Below are 21,117 nucleotides of genomic sequence, written 5' to 3' on the forward strand. Positions count from 1 at the left end.
GGATTCCTTTAGACCGGCTTGTGTTTCAAATCATATCTCTCAATGTGGATTTTTATAAGTAAACTAAGGGCACACTTTCTCTCAACAGGCCACTGAACAAGCGAAGAAAGGCACTTCAATATGACTGTTTAATAGTACCACTCTCAAAGCCCCTCCTTCCCCCTATACTTCCATTTTATCTACACCAGACCTGTGTTTAAATAAACTAAAGTTTATAAATATTCATTAAATTTCAGTGTGTTTGCCATTTTTCTCACTTTTTTGTCCCCAAAAATAAATACTGCTACACATGCTGCCCTATATTTAGGTACAGCTGATTGCCGCAAGGAAAAATCCTTGGACACTGTTGTATTGCTTTTACAACAAAGGAAATTAAACATGCAAAAATAATGGCAATTTATTAAGTCTTGCACTCCATTTGGCTGCCTATAACATTTAAAAATAACAAAGCAATCCCTGTTCATAAAATGAGACCAGCCCCTTTATTTCACTCGCACATCTCACAGGGACATATCGTTAGAGATTAAATGGACAAGGCCTGTCATTGTTCCCCCACTGATACGACGTGGGAGCGTCAGTCATTGGCTACCCTTCAGCTACAGTGTGTCAGGTCAATGTGAGCTACGACTGAACAGGACTTCTGGGTAATAACTTAGCCAATGGCAGGCTGAAGGAGGATTTTGTAGAAGTAGTTTATTCAGCAATACTGAAATCAAATGTGTGTTTACTGAATATAAGGACTGAATTACTCAGGCTTGGATACTATTACTATGAGGCGTTTCAAGGGACAACTTGCAGTTCTGTAATGAATGCTCAGTTCTCTTTGAACAGTGAAACCTCATAGTCAGGGGATGAGTTATTAATATAAACATTTTATGGAAGTATTCCCTTTAGTTCAACAGACACAGAATGGCTTACACTACAGGCTACAGCATAGGTGCACTGTGGGACTCATTATTGTTCAAAAAAACATCAAATCAAATGCAACAAACCACAAATTAATCATACTGGATAAAATCCAGATGTCAATTTACAACTGAAGATATATGTTAAAGTAGATATGAAGCAGAGTGTTTCGGCAGAAAGTGTTATCCTTTCAGTAAGCTTGCAGGGTTGATGTAGTGTTAAATTCTGTAGCTGATGATAGTCTCACAAATGTAGAAAGTCTGTAAGATGAGACAGATTTGATATTTTCTACATTTTTGAAATTCTCAGCCTGTGTTACATTGAATTCCTGAAGAAACTTTGTTTTTCTCGCATGCTTCCATTGTGAGCCAATTATCCAAAAACTGAAAACTTCTTGATAAATTGGAGTCATAAGGGTCCATGTTTAACAACACCAAAAATGTATCAAAACATCTATTTGCAAACTCTCACACAACTCATACAGTATTATCCAAGTCTCATGTGTTAAGTCAAACATTTAGTACTCCCCAAAAACATGATTTTTGTTGAAAAAAAAAAAAATTCTGCATAAACAGTTTCATGCATGTTCTCCCCGTGTCTGCGTGGGTTCTCTCCAGGGTCTCCGGCTTCCTCCCACACTCCAAAGACATGCAGCTCAGGTTGATTGGTGACTCTAAATTGCCCTTAGGTGTGACTGTGAGCGTGTATGGTTGTCTGTCTATATGTGTCGGCCCTGCGATGGTCTGGCGAACTGTCCAGGGCGTACCCCGCCTTCCGCCCGATGACAGCTGGGATTGGCTCCAGCCCCCCGCGACCCTTACGAGGACTAGCGGTTACAGAAAATGACTGACTGACAGTTTCATGTATGAATGAGTGGCGTGCCTCTGCTGTTTGTGCAATTGGTTTTAATAGTAACATTTTAGCAAAAAAGCACATATGTGAATGTATTGAGCATACAACTGGATAGGTGAGACTTGGATTATACTGCAAGAACTGCATGGGAGTTTGCAAATGCATATTTTGATATGGTTTTGCCTTTGTTAAATGTGGTCCGCCTGTCGTTTAATTCTCCACTTTTGGACTGTTCATTCACCATGAAGTGGTGTTGTCAAATATATCAATTTATGGATATATATCTATACTGAATATATGAAACTGTTTCAATAATCTTTTTCCACAGTATCAATACACCAATACCAGCTGTGCTTTCTCACTCTCTAAATTGATCTTTCAATAAAAAATTGAATTAATTAAATTGAAATGCTCTCCATGGTGTTGAAAATGGTATCAAATATGGCTGATTTTTTCAAGACATTGTATCAAGAAATTTCCATATCGTGACAACACTACCATGAAGGCATCAGAGGAAATATTTTCTTCCCAAATTCAACATAACACGGGGTGAGTAACTGGTATATAAAAAAAATCATTTGAGGACCGGAGCATTCTTTTAAGTACACACTGAAATATAAAGCACACTACAGAATGTCTTGGTGCTAATGTAAATTATTTTTTAAAATATTCACATTAGAAATATTGAATACTGTCACTTTACTGGGCCTTACTGCAAAGTACCCATAATGCTGCATCTATTTTCTGAACAGGTGAAGATGACAGGCAGAGCCGTGACAGCCATGCTCCACCATACCCAGTAAATCCCATAATAGCCCACATCATTGCACAATTCTCCTCTTTGTTCACCTAATAGGCAAAACATAATACATCCTTTGTGCCAAGAGCATTTGCTGCCACTGGTCCTGCCTGACCACAGGAGCCAGAAATTGGCAGCTGGATTGGACTTGCCTGTGCCAGAGACATGTCGCCAAGCCAAGCCATAATATGATGGAAACTGCCTTTCTTTGCTTTGCTATAGCTCCTCTGCAGAGCCACTGTACAGTTTATCTGTCACCACCCATCTGGGCATTGCTTAGTGCAGTTCCCAAAGTTTTGTATGCCAAGGAACCACAAATTGCCACATTGCAGTCGCAGCCCCCCCCCCCCCCCGCAACAAATACTTGGCTATTTTCAAATTCTGTGCAAAGCAGAGCATATTCTGTTATGAAAAAAAAAAAATAACGACAAAGACAAAATGCCAGTTCCTTATAATGTAAACGTTATTTTGTACTTTTGGGAGTATTTTATTCCTGCCAAAAATTCAGTTTCCTCAACAAACACTGGCACTTGTCCTGTTCTGCATTTTCCCTATTGTTCTTTTCAATTTGTGAGCTTGATGTCCTTATTCTTCATTTAGGTAACAACTAAATAATATTGAGTTCTCCTCCTCATGCTCAGTATTCATTACTTACTTTAATTACTTTAAAGGTCACTACTATAAAAGAATTTGAACAAGCCACTATGTCTATGTAGCCACAAGTCTGAGCCATATTGTTTTGAATTGGAGGCAAAGGATACCAATAAAATTGGAGCAGAAGCGGCAGTAAAGTATTTGCTCCATTTTACAAGCAAACAACCTACTTATTTATTCTAAAACACACTCGACCCCTGCTCTGAAACTTAACAATAGCTGTCAATTTTTAGAGCGGCCATTCAATGAATGTGAAGAAAAGATATGAGGCGAAGATGCCAGGGTGTCACAGCAATCCTGCCCTCAATTATGTGCTTCAGACATAAAGATTTATATTACCTACTTGAGTATTCTTTAAAGCAGGTTAGAAATTTATTCTGGAAGTAACCTGATGTTCCTATTATTTGCACTGAAACAAAATGGCTGTATTTCTGTCAAGGGGTTATCTTCAGGACTGTATTTGTCTTCGACCTGCATTCTCTCTAATAGCCAGCAGGGGGCGAGTCAACTGAATGCAAAAAAAAAAAAAAGTCTATTGTATACAAGGCTATGTGAGAATGACCCTACTTTTCACTTAATTTATTACTTTAGTAAACATTTTCCTCTCAAGTTTGTGGTTTCAATCACTGGTTTCAAGTCTTCTTCAATACAGAATGATGTTCGTTTAACAAATTATGATCCAATTTAGAGTAAAATAAGGCATGAATAGCTTGTGACTGACTGGTCGCCACCCCTCATTCTTCCATAAAGCACTGCACTCTCATCCAAAAATGGCCACTGGCTCCAAAAAAGCCAAGAAGGCGCCAAAGTGCCCAACTCAAGGCTTCAAAACTGTTGTCAACAAACCAATGGGTGACGTCACAGTGGCTTTGTGCACTTCTTTCATACAGTCTTTGATTTCCGTCTATACTCTGTCCGAATGTTATCCTGGATTATCATTATCGTGAAATTACACCAAATATTGTCTAAGATTTTGGATGTCATCATCTCATAAGTGTTGACTTGTCTTTGTTTTGAAGGCTGCATTATAGTAAAATTATGTAATTTTCTGAACCTGTCAGACAGTTATAGCAGTTCTTTTATTTGCCTTTACAACATTATTCATTGTACCCACATCACTGATAATTATTCATCAAAAATCTAATTATAGAAGTATTTAGTGAAAGCACCAGTTAGTGAACTCTGCAATACAATGCCGTTGCACTATTGACACTGAGGTAGTTGGTCACAAAAATATTGTAATATTTCATTTTCTCTACAACTCCCAGCTCTATCCTGGATTTTGACCTGAACCTTCACGCACATGTTAAATATAATTGGAAATAAATCACTTCTACAGCAACCACAAGAACTACTCTAAAATCCAACAACTCTTTACTTCATTTAGATTTTATTCCATATTCGCTGGTGTCAGTGAATCATCAAAAGTGTGCAGTTTGGTTAAAACATGCCTGACAGCCTCTCACTAGAAACGATCAAATTGATTAAATTAACCGAATCCTGTGGACTCTGCACCAGCTTCCAATTAAATATTGCACAGAATGCAAATACTCCTTACATATAACTCACAGCATGCCCTTGCTTCGGCACATATTAAATTATATGCACTCCTACAAGCCTGCATGAACTCTAAGGTCCCATATCATTGATCTATTTGTAATTCCAAGATTAACAAAAACGGATGTTGAACCTTTCTCCCATAGAGCTCCCTTTTATGAAAAAGTCTGTCTTCACAGTTCAGCATGCCATCTTTTTCAACAGCCTTTACACCTTTTTATTATATTCTCCCGTTCCCCACATCCACACAACCATTACCACAATGTTTGTTTTGTCTGGGCTCTTTGCTGTTATCAGTTTACATTATTAGTACATTTAAAATAGATTTCTTTAGCTAGTTGGTGTTTTCATACTTAATTGGTGCCATTTTGTGTTTAATTTGTACCTATAGTGTGATGCAACACAGACATGCAATGCTATCAGTGTAAATGGGTAACATATGTTCCTACTAGTTTTAGCTATTGTTTGTTGAACCTGATAGGGCAGGACAACTTACACTGTTATTGTTATTATTAGTCCATAGAGTGTGGTGACATGATACAATTTCCATGAACTATTCCCCACTTCCAACTGACAACAAGTCTATTCTGCCAGGTTAATTGAAAACAGCTACGTCTTTGAATGATAAAGTGCTCTAACTTAACATGATAGGAGAGGCTTGACTTTTATCTTACAGTTAACCTTTTTTGAAGCGGATGTTTTCACTTGTCATAATTGGAAATGCACAGGTGCCATTAATAAAACAATAATAATGACTTTGTTATATTACAGCCTGGTCTCATAGAAATACACAAAATAAACATCACGTCTTAACGACGCATTACTTAGTGGCGGGCATGTGTTAAAATTATGTGCACAAAACAATGCTGATGCAAAGTCAATGAGGACCTTTAATCTTGGTGGACACACAAATTAGTACAAAGAATGAGAAAGTCCAAGCAGGGAATGTGAAGAGTGGTGGATGGGTCAAACAAACATGAACTTTCAACCAGGACACCGCTCTTTGTGTCCCATATGACACCAAAAGTCAACATAGTTACGTGACCTTTAAGACTTTTCATAACTACACAAAGTACAGTACCTAACATGTCTAAACAAAGTACATAAGAGAATCTCACTAATGTCCAGTATGTGATCATTTTAACCAAAACCATAATCTCTTTCTAAAGTGTTTTTCTTTCCCATAAACCCAACAAAACCACAACAACTTCTCAACAAAATTGTGTTTAGCTGGTGCTTAATTTTTTGCACATTTCGTGCCCATGAGCACCATGTAATGCATCGTTAAAAGGTTGTGACCATTTCACATATTTCTGTGTGACTGTGAAGTGTTCCAGTCGCCCGACAGTTTGAAAGCCTGCTGGACTCTGAAACCAAATGGAATTCACCCATCATTCATTTTATTATTTATGCCTGTGGCATGTCAAAGTGTCCTCAGTGAAATAAAGGCCTATAGAGACTTAAAACCCAAGACTAATCTGAGCTTTTCAAGAAGATGGATTTAAGAAAACTTCAACACAAAAATGCATTGTGCAATGGAGCCTAGTAGAATACAAACTAACACAGAAATGGCATGGGATCTCTGCTCTTTTTTGTCTTTACAATACAAGAGTTGCAAAATATGAGGGACATCCTGCCAATAAAGCTTTGTGCAAGATTTGCGCCCTAACTACTTGTGACCACTAAGTGATTAACCATCCATGTTGTCGGTGGCATGTTCACCACTTTTTGATAAATGCCCAAAAATGCAAAACTTCACCTTCATTAGATGGGATAATCAGTCATGCATGTGTATGAGTGATTTGAGACCCATTGCCAGATTCCTGCTGGTTTTCATTGTTGGCATAATTAGAGACTATTTCACACCTGCTATGCCCAGTGAATATAATTAATTGGAAGTTCTTTGATCTACATATCCATGTTGTCAAATTTAGAGAAAACCGATTTTGCTGCGTTGCTGTAGTTTGCAAACATCGAGTAGCTGAGCTGTTTCAGTGCAGAGGAGGAAGAGACAAGACAAACTAATGCCCGGATTATTATAGAACCATCTACTGTCCAACTACAAAGTTCCCTGAGCTATTACCATGCCTTTAAATCTGAAGTCTTTTCCACTTTAGTGAATTTTAAAGTAGTTGAGCCTGCAACTTTGTCTCTTAAATCTGTTAACTCAGCAGACTGGGATGTTGTGCTGTTTTTCTCAAGGTTTGATTAATATATTAACTGAAAACCAGAGATATAAAATCTATCCATGCCACTCAGTAACATGTGTGATGCAAAAATACATCAATTACTAACAGGAAAACAACTGGACATACATATATGTCAGCGACTAGACTGCAACATGGTTATAGCTACTGTGCAGCTTTTCGCTTTGAGGCATGAGTGCATTGTTAATCCTTTCTCCCTTCTCCCCTGCAGTCCCCTGCAAGCTCATTCCCCAACATGTGTCACTCATGTCTCATGCCAAACAGAATGGCGCCTTCTTTGACGTAAAAACTTCGCCTAAAGCAATTACAGGCACTGAGGAAGCAGACAGTTAACACAGGCAGTCTACATTTAAAAGTACTGCTGACATTTACCTGCCAGTCTAGTATGTCACCATAGCTGCCATTTACAATTGATATGAGAAATGTGGGGTTTTTTTAAAACTCTGTGCTTTTTGTCCATTTTCGGGTGGCAGAGCAGCTTAGAAAATAATGAGGGAACTTAATTTTACACATATTTGATCGTATTTTCAACCAAAAGCTAATGGCACAAAAAATGTAAACTCAAACAACTTGGTGGCAGGCAAACACAGCTCAAGTATTAGGCAGATGTACTGACAACAACTAAAACTACAAACAAAAAAATCCATAAGCCAGACAAACTGAACTCAATACAAATATGACCTCACTCCACAATCAGTAGCTATGAGGCTGATCAACAAACCAAAGCAAGCGGCTTACTCACATACACACTGTGTACTTTGTAAAAGACACATCACACAGGCAAGCTAATGATCAGCATAGCAATGCAAAGTATGTTTTAAATAATTACTTACCTTGTCCTGTGAATTCTGCAGGATCTAAGTGGGCTTATGTCCATCATTTGCACATCTTCCTCAGTGTCCCATTATGTAAATTGTCCATGATGTGCTGTGAGCAGCTTTGTGAGCACCTCTGTTTAAGCTTTTTTTTTTTTTTTTTTTCCCCCAAAGAGGCATTAGTGTTGTCTTCTTCATAGTGCATGTCTACAAAAGTGTGGCGTTTATCTGGTAATGCAATGTCCATTACGTCTCGGAGGACAAACTTTGGAAATATTAGCCAAAGCAGGGGGAAGTCACTTTGTCGCATCCTGCTGGTCTGCTGCTAAGGTCCTCATTCTGCTAACAACAGGTGTTCAGCTGCGTTTATCATTCCGTGTCCTTAAAAAATGAAAAATACAGCGTTATTTGTAGGTGGTGGCAGCAGTTTGTGCTCCTCTTGCTCCCTCAGCGAACTAATTTATCGGCGTGTGTGATATTTGCATGCATAATTAGTTCAAGACAGAGAGGTAGCCCAACCCAAAGTTTCGAAAGCAAAGGAGAACATTTTGAAACACCTACCGCTTTCAGGAAGACGTCTGAAGAAGCCAAAAAGCGTCCCGCGAGGAGCTGGTGCAAAAATATCCCCTGAGATGACAGAAAGGCGTGTGTTTACTTTGCTGCGACCTAAAAAAAGATGGCAGCAGGAAGTCGCGATGTGAGGACGTTGCTCATCTTCCTGCACCAACTAAGCAGATTTTTTAAAATTATATGATTGATAAAGTAGGTATACATATGTTTATTAAATGCGTTACATTTTTATTGTAATAAATCAGATAAAATAATGTCTTGCAGTATAAAATGCACAAGGTGATATGATACGTCACTTCCGGCCATGGGTGTAGATTTGGGGGCGGGGCAGAGGACACATCCCCCTCAATATTTACAACGTGCATTTGTCACCCCCAAAATAAACACATTAAAGTAGCAGAGGACTTTTATTTTGACAAGATTAAAAAACATTTGCACCATAAATTGATGTAGAAAAGGCACAAATTGGTGCATAAAAATCAAACCGAGAGGCCTGATAAATGACGCCAATATGCAAGTGCCAAACAGACCCGCATGTTAAAATGCCTAACTTTACAGCGGAAATAGACATATATAATACCTGGTACAAAAAAAAACTTTTGGTCTTTACAACATTCACTGTAGGGGAGTTGGCTGGCTGTTTTGAGTGGAAGGCTGTCTGTCTGTGTGGGCTCACCAGTCTTTGGTCAGATCCACCCCTTGCTCCTACACAGTTCCTGCCTCTCATCCAAATATGGTCACCCCTTGCTCCAAAAATACAGGATGTCAACAGCCAACATGCAGAACTCAAGGCTTCAAAACAGCAGTCCACAAATCAACAGCTGCCGTCACAAAAGCTGCATCCATTATTTACACAGTCTATGATAAGAAGTCCGCCAGAATTTAGTGTTCGATGGTCACATTTTTCCGGCAGAGGAACCCTTAAACCTCTTAGGCCTAGTTCAGGTGCAGTTTAGAGCTATAGAAGAGTCTCTGAGGAAGAGAGAGGTCTCTACAAACCTTAGCCATCTGTGTTGTTGGCCACCTCTACAATTGTGATTCAACAGTAATTATCATTGTAAAAATGTCAATTGCAAAACACTGACTACAGCATAAGCACAAACAAAAGCTGAGCTATTTCTGATTTACCACAACCAGTTCCTCACTTGCTCTTGCCAACATCCGCCTGCATAAAGGTATGATGGATTTACGCAGTACATGCTGCAGAGAATTGCTGAAGAAATGTGCCATTACGAATAAGACCTGTCATAGTATAGAGGAAAGTTCTTGATATCTATGTTCTTCACAATGTGTATATTTTGTGCAAATATGTCAGCTATGCATTGTAATATTGTCAAACATTCAAATCCAAACTTGCAGTTACAGGTACAGGTACAAAAGACAAGAAGAATAACAGGTGATTAAAAACATTTTGTGTAATACTTTTCCTACTGTGACATTTTGACATATGTCACGTGAATGTGGAACTAAAGGCTGGCTAATAATATATTATTACAATAATAAGACTCACAAAAAAAGCTAGCAACTCAACAAGGTTTCCAAATAAAATGCACTCATTCTAATTAGGTAAAAAGGAATGTTGTCAAACAGCTGTTATCATAACTTACCACAGTAGAGTAAGAGCTTTTTTTTGCCAAATAGTGTGTGTACGATGGCAGATATAAGTTATTAGATTCCAGATCATTGAAGTGCCTGAGCTCCACCAGCATGTTTCCAAGTGTCCACTCTGTGACAAAATGTTAAAAGGATGGAAACTGAATACTTGAAAATATCCCTGCGTTTGAAAGGTGTCCAGTGTGAGGAATGACTTACAAAGCTGGCAGAGTGTTCATGTTCCTTTCTCATTTGTACTTTTCATTGTAACACAAACTGGTCAATGCAACCGTCGTGCAACAGCGCAATTAGTCACGGAGAGCGGGAGTTATGCAATTCGATTCATCATTTGTGCAATTATACATTTTCCTCTACCTTTCATCAATGATGCATGAGCCCTTTTAGTAGCCATTGTGAAGGGTTATTATAATTAACCATTCTCCTCACAACAAACAATGCTTATCTATAATTATATCTGTGTTATCTGTAGCTCCATTACAGTCCGTTTGTGCAAACACATTAGGAGAAACACCTACATTTTGACATCAAATTACAAGATATGCTAATTTGCAAAGCTTCATATACAACCAGGCATCATAATCTGTCTATCGTATATCCCTTTATTATTTCCAGGCTGCTGGTTAATGACTTCATGGACTAAAGCCGAGGATATGGGCTGTTGTGTGTCATTTACACTGCAATCCCATCAATCTGTGTAGTATCCAATGTCTTAGCGGTAGCATGCCCAACACCCCCATTATTTCATCAACGAGCTGTCAGTGCAGAGGAGAGCGAAAAACACAGGCAACAAGAGGCTGTGACAGAAACTCCAAATGAGAACAGTAATGTTTTTCTGTAGCAAAGGCCTCACATGACTTCCTACATGCCCGAGAGAACGGGAGTGCATTTGGATTTTAAATAGGAAGGAAAGGAAATATTGTGTTGTCAAAGGCTTGCTTCCAGGGAAACAAACATCAAACGTAAGCGTGTCACCGTGTGACAATGTACCTCCTAGGGGGGGAATTGTGTGACTTTTAAGAACTAAAACTTTAATAACTCTGAAATTACTTACTAGGTTTTGACAAGAGGTGCTCTGTTTGAAAAGGTGTGACTTGAAATAGGCAAGAATGTTCCTATTCACATTCAAGGTTGAAATTCAGCTGGATTCATTTACTGACCAAAAATAACTCTCTCTCTCTATCTCTCGCTTTCTCTCTCGGCTGCAGTGCTTCCTCTGTCACAGAAATGTATTCCTGCTCTCCGGGTGGATGAGAAGAATCATGTCTAGCCGTATGCATCTTGCAGGAATTTGAAATCAGTTTGATGCACCCTCCTCTGAATTAATGGCCTAGATACACGCTGCATCTCATGGTAGTTAAGTTCACAATCTATATGGGTCTACACACACAGCAGCCAAAAGTGTGGACCTACAAAAAGACTCAGTCACTGTGCACATTTTCAGTCAAATAAGCCGAGTCTGTGCCACGCCGAGACCTTTTAGGGCATTTGTTAGATTATGACCGGCAGATTATTTGGGGAAGTAATTGTCCCCAGGTGTTCTGAACATCCCAATCTTATTCTCCACCCCTGTGATGCTCAACTGTAGAGATTAGGCTCTGAGTAAAAGCTCTTCCCTCAATGGAAAAAAGGGGAAAAAAGAGCTCCAGACAGGCACAAACACACTAAGTATGTGTAGCCAATCAGCTTTCTGCTTTGCTTGAGCATGCTGTCCCTCTGGGGACCGTTGATCCAAGCAAAGAAAAGTCCTCCTTTTTTCCCCCAGGACCCATAATACCTGCGTGATGAGTGCCACAGTGCTGCCAGCTGCAGCAGCCACACTCCATCCCACCATCTCAATGCGCCACACACAGAGAACGCACAGGCCTGGGAGCAGCCGGTAGAAAACAAACTGAAGCTCTTTGCAGCCACCTGCTGTGCTTCATGTTATACAGCACTGATTGAAGCACTGTGGTACATGAAGAAAGGATTCGTCTGTATGTGTCGTTTTGTGGATATTATGTGCAAAATTACAACTGCATATTGAATTGGTAACACCATATTTTACAAGTGTAATTTCTAATAACGTCCTTGGATATTTTCTAGAAAGAACTCTGGAAAGAACTTACTAGGAACAGGGCAAATAGAGACACAAAATCACACAGTTTGGGTAGCCCTGTTGAGTTTATAAGCAACAGTATGGTGCTGGGATGATGTTTTTCTGTAGGGCGACGCAGAATTTAGCTTCGCCCTGGTTCCCTCGTCAAAAAGCCTATGAGATTTTTCCATTGGATTTTGGATTATACAGAAAATAAGATTTGTGGTAAACAAATGTTTATAATTCTTTCATGTTTTGTTTGGCAAGAAAATCTTTCGTGATTTTTGAAGCCTAAATTCAACCTCCTGAAGTAAGAAGCTAAAATTAGGCTATAAATGAACTACATCACAGACACATGATTTAACATCCCCGCCACAATAAGTCTATAAAGCTGTGTTTGGCGTGATGAAGTTCTGCAGTCTAATTTAGCTACTTGTTAGCAATCGGCTTTCTAAAGACACATTTACTGACGTACTTTATGTTGTAGAACAAAACCTTAAAGCCCCTAAAGCTTGTGATAACCAAAGACCTTAGGAGTAAATCCTAGGGCACTCTATTAAGGATCTACAGAGGAATTTTCTAGAAACAAATGCTCCCTCTTAACACAGCTACATATTAGTATTATATTTTTCATTATTCGTTTATATTTGTACACATATGGGCAATATGGCAAAAATCAAATGGCATGTTACTTTTGACAAATACTTGGATATCGATATTGCATCAATACTGCAAGATTACTGTTGGCGCTTTTATGAAATATTTATAAAATGAGATTTTTGAAAAAAATAATTATCAGCAATGTGGATAAAATGACTAAGTGGGTAAGGGTAAATAATAGAACATCTAGAAACAATCTGGTGAATACAGAAAATTACATTACTGTAACATGGCCTTCAAAACCAGGAAAAAAGCAAACACAATATTACAATATGCAAGATAAAATACAATATAATCATAATCACAATGCTGATATAATGTCGACTTATTGCCCAGCCCTACTCTAAACAAATTTATCATTTTTGCATGTTTAAATGACCAACTGTGCTCTAGGACTCTGGTAATTATCTGTAAGTTGTTGATCTGAGGTGCACCAGTTGAACCAATAACTTGTGCCATTTCACGCAATGATTAACAGATATATATCAGCTCCTTTTTAGAAAAGTATGGTCAACTGTTGGACTCGTAGAACAAAGTCTTAATACTCTTTGAATGTGCTCCAGACACAAGAACCACTTATTATTGGATCTTATCTGCCAGGCATACCAGATTGCAGAGCATCGTGCTGGGGAATACAAGACAAAAGCCTTGAGCTGTCAAGGGTCTGAAATTGCTTGTGTGGAGGGTTCACATTGTAGAGCGCACTTGTGTATGCAGGTCAAATGTCTTCCAGCACAGTAAATCTGATTTTATAGTTCAGTTTTTATAGTGACTTAATTAGGTATACAAGTGTCAAAGGTCCCGACTTTGCATTTTGAATGCAGACTTCAATGCATCCTTGAAACCGCTGTTTAAATTATAGCTGCTTCATTAGTGGATGAGCGCTTGTCATGGATGATTTGCATCCTGCATATCAAATCGCTCATCTCAAGGAGAAAACAGCATCACAGAGGTTCAGAAGATGATCTGGGATCCATTCTCCGTGCTTTCCCCATTAACACTGGGATGGTTGTCTTTGTGCTTATTACTTAGTGCACACAACAATTAGCAGTGTGGTCTCTTTTGTGTGTTTTCATTAATGCAAAATGCTGTTCACACACAGCAGTAAATGACTCCACCGCACAGGTAAATTTTGCAATTAATCTTTGACAATGTCCCCAATAAACGGGCAGCATGAAGGCAGTCTTGCATGAAATGCCCTTTACTTTCTTTGTGTTGTTGCAGGGATATAGTGTTTCATCTATATATTCAAACATGCAGACACTTCGTGTCTGCCGTTAGAGATTTATAGTACTTAAGCAGGCTTGCCCCATTTACAGTGCTCACAGATTTATTCATTGACCCTTTGAAACCTGAATCAACATCAGTTTTCTTGTGCTGTGTTCAGATGCCTTTCACAAGCTATGTAACCCTTTGAACCCTGAGAAAAGTGTTGTGTTTCGGTAGTTGTTTTTTTCAATTTCTTTGACATAAAAAAAAACATTTGAAAACTTTACAAAAAATAAGTAAAAGGTGACAAGACAATCACCTGAAAATTTGCTTCAAAAATGATGCGAAATGTCTAGAAAACTATGTCAACAATTTGTATAAATATACATTTTAGAATTATGTTACAGGAAAAAAAAAAAAAAATAATAATATATATATATATATATATATATATATATATATATATATATATATATATAAATTTTGTTTCCCAGGTCATTTTCTTGCTCATTATCATTTTTTGCCTTTTCGTAATTTTCTTGCACCTTTTACTAATAACAATAACTAAATTCTGGTCAATTTTTGGGCCATGTCTTGTTAAGTTGCTCATCTTTTTAAGAAATCAAAACATTTTTCTTGGGTTTCAAAGCATTAGAGATGTACATTTTGTTATTTTAATATTAATATAATCTGCATTATATTTTTTTGTTTGTTCAGTGTAAAGCACCTACCCAGAGAATTCGCAGTTTGTTTGTGAGACAGTAAAATGTGAGTCTTCATGTATATTTTAATTGATTTATTTTTACATTTTTCTGATTTACCAGTGTTTTGTTGTTGTGGTTGATGATGGGTCTTTTATAACATATTTCATATGCCATTTACTGCACTATACCTTGTACTATCATGCACTAAACTTGACTTGGTTGATATACTGTATTTTGAGCTTTAACTTTCCTGTGTGCTTTTGGGGTTTTTGCTGATTCTGTAACTGGCTTATTGTCAAGCTCCAGGGAAAAAAGAAGCTTAAAACACATAATTTCTTCCATCACTCAGATTGTTAATTAAGTTTCATAATTGCTAATTCACTGTGGTAATTCTGTCACTGAACTGCTGGAACGGAAGATTAGTGTGGAGACACCCCACCTCTTTAAAATATGCTCAGGAGGAAGTATAGCAACAGGATACTTTTCTTCTTTCAGGATCTGTGTCTTTACACCACAATTAAAATGCTAATTTGAAAAGGCCAGACCAAACCTTTGGACTAAGGAGAACTAAATTTGGAAATGGAAAACACAAAAGTCAGATTCTGAGCGATATAAGGTCCATAAATGTCTGGGCTTCATTTGTATTCTCAAGCAGCTGCTTCACCTGCTGCTGACAAGTTCATGAAGGCCACATTTGATCCTTTATTTCAAAACTAATGAAGACCGCTGGCACTGTCTGCATGCATTTTAACCTCACAGGAGACGCTGCAGATGGTTATATAATGTAAGCTAAAAACAAAGCCACTGTGAGCATAAAATCCATTTAATGCTACTTGTGCAAATTCACCCTTTATATATTTCCCTGCATTTAGACAAAACTAGAAAAGAATCTGAGCATGTAATCATACCATCAATTTGTGACAATTATCTATTTTGGAGCAAGCTTTTCAACTCGTTAATAATAAAAGCTACCTTATGCGCCTAACTCTCAGCCCTGATAATGAACTGTGGGCTCAATGTGGGAAACAATAATTAATTCTGCAAACGTGCTGCACTCCCACACCTTGGTAACATGGAGAAAATCTTTTCAATATGTGTTCCACCTTCTCAGCACGTGACTGATGAACAGCTCTATTATAATCATCTCAATTCACACTAGGACACTTTCCCCCATCGTCATATAATTAAGCTGATTCAGTCACACTTGAAAACACAGAGGCTGAGTGAGGGTCGCTCTCTGAACACCACAGATCTAAAAAAGTTTGTTTACTTTGAGCATAAAGAACTTTGAATGTGCAAGATCAGTGAGATTGCATACTGTTTCATCAGTGTGGTTTAGTATTAAGACATGTACAGCAGAAGTAAAATAAATAAGTACATTAAAGTGTAGGTTAACTCAGCCAGATAGAGTGAGGAACAAGACTTGTTGTTCAGTTCCATTAGTGTTAAAAAATGTGTGTAGTAGTCACGTTTAGTCAGTTTTTTTGTTGTTCCTCATTCCCACCAGGTATCCATCCGCCGTACACGTACCCTCTGCTTATAGTGGTATTCTTTCAGGTGCTTTTTCAAAGCATTTGGAATGGGAAGCATGTTAATGCCATCATAGGTGGTGCAGCTGCTGATGACCGCTCTGCAGATGTGTTGCAGGGTGAAGGGCTGTGTGCGATGGATGGGGTTAGACAGCAGGGGCTCGAAGAACATGCAAGAGTTGGGGTCTTTGTAGTGCTCCAGCAATCCTGTAACTGTGGGAGCGTGGAAGACGCTGGGGTCGTGCACGTCAAAGCTAAAATTGTGGTTCCATTGTTCGATGCGTGCATGTAGCGAGCGGCAGTAGCGGCGGAAGCTGACAGAGAAGAGGTAGTCTTCCTGGGCGGAGTCACGCAGCAGGAAAGTGCCTTCGGGCTTTCCCTCCAGCAGCGTCTCTGCCTCATAGCGGTCCATCACCCCCCAGTAACACGGGAGGTTGGTGATCTGCAGCAGGTCTGGAACTAAACAATGAATGTAATCAATCTGAGTGTGAATGCGGTAGCCGTCGTGAGATTTGTGATTTTCAGCTGGAGAAAGTATGGCTCTAGAGGGCACGTTGGTCGCTGTAACCTCTGGGTCAACCAGAGTGTCTGGGATGGTATCACTGGTGTGGACAGAGGCTGATGCTGAGGCCACCACCTCGTCCAGAGTGTCCAAACAGCTCTGTAGAAGGAGCTGGTGCTGCTGCTGTCTTTGGAGAAGAAGCTGCTGTTGCTGATGAGCAGACGCTCTGTCAGCCCCGCTTAACTCATTCATACCATGAGCCAGCTTGGGGCCATGCTTGTAGAGAGGGTTAATTTGGGCCGTCACCTCAAATGTGTGGATCTCTGCATTGGGTGGTGGCTCAACACCTTGTTCAATGCTGATACGCCTGCGTTCTCGCAACCTGTCGTCTACATCCTCCACCACTGTGGCCATGGCTGAAGTAGGGGCGTTGCACACTACTGCAGAATCAAGCACGGGAGGCTGGGTAATGGGTGCCGTGTGCTGCTTAATGAGATACCACTTCTGAGCCAGCTCTGATCCTACGGGGAATGGGCAGTCGTCCAGCATCAACTCACTGAGATGGATCTTGCGCTTCGAGGAGGCACAGGCGACAGATGATGAAAGAGCCTGTGGAGATGGAGATGGTGCTGGTGCTGGTGCTGGTGCTGCACTGTGGGTCTTTATTGGGAAACACTGTCCCATTGCATCTTGGATTTTTTGCCGGAGAGTGCGACTGCTGCTTGACCCTCTGCTGTCACCTTCACTGGATGCAGGTAACTCTGTGGCAGAGCTAACTGCTCCCAGTCCCAGCCTGGCGGTTACCTGCTCTTGTCCAAGTAATGAGGCAGTGGCTTCCAGACCCTGCCATCTCCAACTTTCCCTCAGAGGAGAGGAGGAAGATTGGTCCCTGGTCTCTAGGTCACTCAACAGCTCACCGTACTCAAAGCCATCACTCGCAGGCCTCTCAGCTGCTGGGTCATGGGAAGCAAGGCCTTTTTTCTTCCCCTTTCCACCTTTCCGTCCACTGCCTGCATCTCGCCTCTCCTCTGATCGGCTCTGTCTCACCTTTGGACGGGCCCCCCTCTCGCGATCTTTCCCTCGATTCTCCGACTCCTTTGGTAATGACATGATGGATTATGTGGTGAAAAAGCAACAGTTGTTCCACTCCAGGGAGTTGTCATGTGATGACCTGTACCTGCAGTTAGCTTCTGGCATTAAGTTTTCCATCAACTCCCCTTGTTGGAGACGTCATTGTCACTGTCCGTGTATTGTGGTCAGAGAGTTAAAATAACCTGTAAAATAAAGTGAGAGTTACATTTAGAGCCTACAGTTAATGTTCTGAGACAACATATTGTCATAATACTAGTAATCAGGGTTCATACTGCTTTGGGTAAGTGTGATTGCAGGTTTTTTAAGCCTTTATTCAATGTCACGTGGAAAAAAAAAACATGAACCAACATCAATTACTTAAGGTGATGGAGAGTTTTATTTTGTTTTATTTTTTAAATAAATACTGAAAGCTTAAACATTACTTTTTACTCATGCTGATGCAAGAGGCATTTGGTAAATTATTATTATTATCATTATTACTATTTAAGTTACCCATTATTTTGAGCTTTTACTGTGCAATTTCAGAGAAAAAAAATCTTCCCAACTCGGAGCAATTTTAAGACTTTTGAAAGATTGATTTAAGACATTTTAATGCAAATCAAGGCCTTATATTTGTATTAATGAATTCAACACCTTTTATTTTTTTTTAAGAATCTGTGGAAACTCTGTTGGTGATATGCCTTTCTAAAATTGACACAATATAACCAAACAGGCCTGCTCAAAAACTTGCCGTAGAGGTCATAATTTTTAGTGTTTGATTTTCCTTAAAACTGTAGAGGTGTCAATTTTAGAGCAGCACTGACGCCTCACAGCAAGAGGGTTCTGGGACTGAGCTGGCCAGCCACGTTGTTGTTTTTCTTTTAGTTATCCGGCTTCCTCCCACAGTACAAAGACATTAAGGTCAGGATAATTGCTGACTGTCAATCGCCCATAGATGTGAATGTGAGAATGCATGGTTGTCTGTCTCTATCTGTCAGCCCTGTGATAGTCTGGTGAACTGTCCAGAGTGTACTCCGCCTCATTCCCCATGACAGCTGGGATTAGCTCCATCACCCCCTGTGACCCTTGAGAGGATGAGAGGTTACAAAAAATGGATGGATGGTTAAATTTATCTTCAGGTCCAGAATTTTTTTTTTTTAATCCATTAAAAATTCCCACAGCCCAAGTTGCCATCCAAAACCTTAACATGTCAAGTTTAAAACCACAGAAGACTAAGAAAAACAGGAAAGGTTTACATTGAAAAGCTGGGCTCAGTTATTTTGTCATTATTGCTAAGATAAATTATTTAGATGCTCAATATTTTTACTGAAATAGTTGCAGATTCATTTTCTGTTCACAGGCTAATTAACTAATCATTCCAACTCTTGTTAAATCAACTCAATGGTTATTTTGGAGACTGCTTGTGGAGTCACTGATCTATATGGTGTTATAGTTAGGTTTTTTTCAGTTTAGATGCTTTTGACTCTGTTTATAAATGAGAAGTTCACGCTAAAGTATAATTAATGTGGAAAGCATATAAAGCACCTTGGGGAGCTAAAAGCGGCAAACAACACAGCCAACACAAGCCCAACTTAAACTTTACTAAAGGACAACATCGTGGCCTCCAGCACCAGGACAAAGTTTTCTGTGCTGTTAAGTTGCCAGCATGTTATCCTATTTGAGCTTTCAGCAGCATTTTTACCGGAGTCTTGAGTACAAACCCCTTGTCTAGAACACTATAAACAAACTGTCAGACACAAGCAAACATGTCAGGTTTAGGAGTTAACACCGTCCACCTCTACCTGAAAGTACCACATGCTGGAATGCTCCCTGATTTCCTATGATAAGACATTTTTTGTAAAAGTAATAAAAACTTTGTTTAATGGACAATTATACAACTTACTGTATGTCGGTGCAAATGTATAGGTTATCAGAGGTCAGTTAAGTTATGCAGAGGTTTTGAATGTGATTTGAAAACAAAAATCAAATTGGCAGAAAACTAACACGACAGCGATGATCAGCTGAACTTCTCTCTATTTTATCCTAGTTCTAGTGACAATCTGACCTAACATCCCGTTTTTGCCATGAAAAAGATCATAAACGCCCAGTATCAGCGGTATGGCTCTGTCCTCTTGAACAACACCAACTATTACAGAGAGAAAGTGGACGGTCGATGGAAAATAAAAAATTCCGAACTTTTTCCACTACAACTTAAGCTAACGTCAACTAGCGTTAAAAAGTTGCGAAATGTCAGGTCATTTGAGGCAAATCCACGATTCAAATAAGCTCTTTATAATTAAAGATATCAAGCGATAACATTATCGTTAGCTACCAGGCTAAAATCGTTAGCAAGCAGCTATTTATGCTCGGGAAGCTAAGTTAGCAGGGCAGCTAGCTATCTGCTAACTTGGCTAACGTACTCTTTGCCCCATAAGGAAAGGTTAACTTGTGTTTATTATCACTTATATGTAGCTTTTTCAACAATGACACAAACGGTGAACATACCTGAGCGGTTGTTATGAAGTTTCTCGACGAAATAGCTCCGGTTTCTTCTTAAATAAACTAATGACGTTAACAAAAAGGCGGCTAGCTCATATTAGCGTGATAAATGAGCTGCTGAACCCGCGCAACCCGGAAGTACAAAGTAATTCGGAGTAATTTCTTCAGTAAGGTCGGAACCTAAAAATACGTCTGTACAAATGACAAATTGGAGCAACGACAGGCGTGTCACGAAGTAAGCTGGGGTTGGATTTGGACAAAATTTTAACAAATTTCCATGAGTTTTCAAAGACCCAAAATATTTTTTCTTGCCCCACTCGCACAGAGGTTTTCAAACATTTAACATCTATTTAAACATATAATTTGTACATGATGTGTTCAAGGACCGTCAGATATCTGAAAATCCAACAATAATTTATTTTTTTTCACAATTCCTGGCTATAATAAATAGTGTCACTTTGGCGAAGTTTTCCATTAAAATTGGCAAAGAATTTCAAAGAAAAAAATGCGCCCCAATGTCTTTAAAATAGAAAAAATAGCTCAAATGAATAAATTAAAATAAAGATAAAGATCAAGATACCACCATTTAAAGTTGAATGGCCATATGCCACCATAAGCCAAAAGTGCTTAAAAATTATTTGAAATGCCTAGTAAGTATACATGAGGGAGGGGAAAAAAACACAGGGCGAAAATAAGAAAACTTTCATGATGAAAAAATAAGGAAAAACAACAAAAACTTTGTCACAGTGACACATATTAAAGCTGTGTTAGTGTCAGCTATAAAAAATAAATTCCCCATTATGTTACATTAATGTAATTTAATTTTTGATACACAACACGTTTTCGTGATGTTGTTCTATTTCCATTCATTTACCAGGCCTTTAAAATGTGATTC

General features: G+C 39.1%; 1 protein-coding gene across 1 annotated transcript; it reads right to left on the reverse strand.

The window, feature by feature from the left end:
- Positions 1-14,702: 14,702 nt before the first annotated feature.
- socs9 (suppressor of cytokine signaling 9) lies at positions 14,703-20,359 on the reverse strand. The gene is made up of 2 exons (XM_042487270.1): positions 20,229-20,359; positions 14,703-17,926 (listed from the first exon to the last, which is right to left on the reverse strand). Exon 2 carries the CDS (start codon positions 17,760-17,762, stop codon positions 16,116-16,118), a length of 1,647 nt encoding a protein of 548 aa, XP_042343204.1. The 5' UTR covers positions 17,763-17,926; positions 20,229-20,359; the 3' UTR covers positions 14,703-16,115.
- Between the last annotated feature and the right edge of the window lie 758 nt (positions 20,360-21,117).

The sequence above is a fragment of the Plectropomus leopardus genome, chromosome 5 (genome assembly GCF_008729295.1).
Source record: "Plectropomus leopardus isolate mb chromosome 5, YSFRI_Pleo_2.0, whole genome shotgun sequence".
NCBI classification, from domain to species: domain Eukaryota; kingdom Metazoa; phylum Chordata; class Actinopteri; order Perciformes; family Serranidae; genus Plectropomus; species Plectropomus leopardus.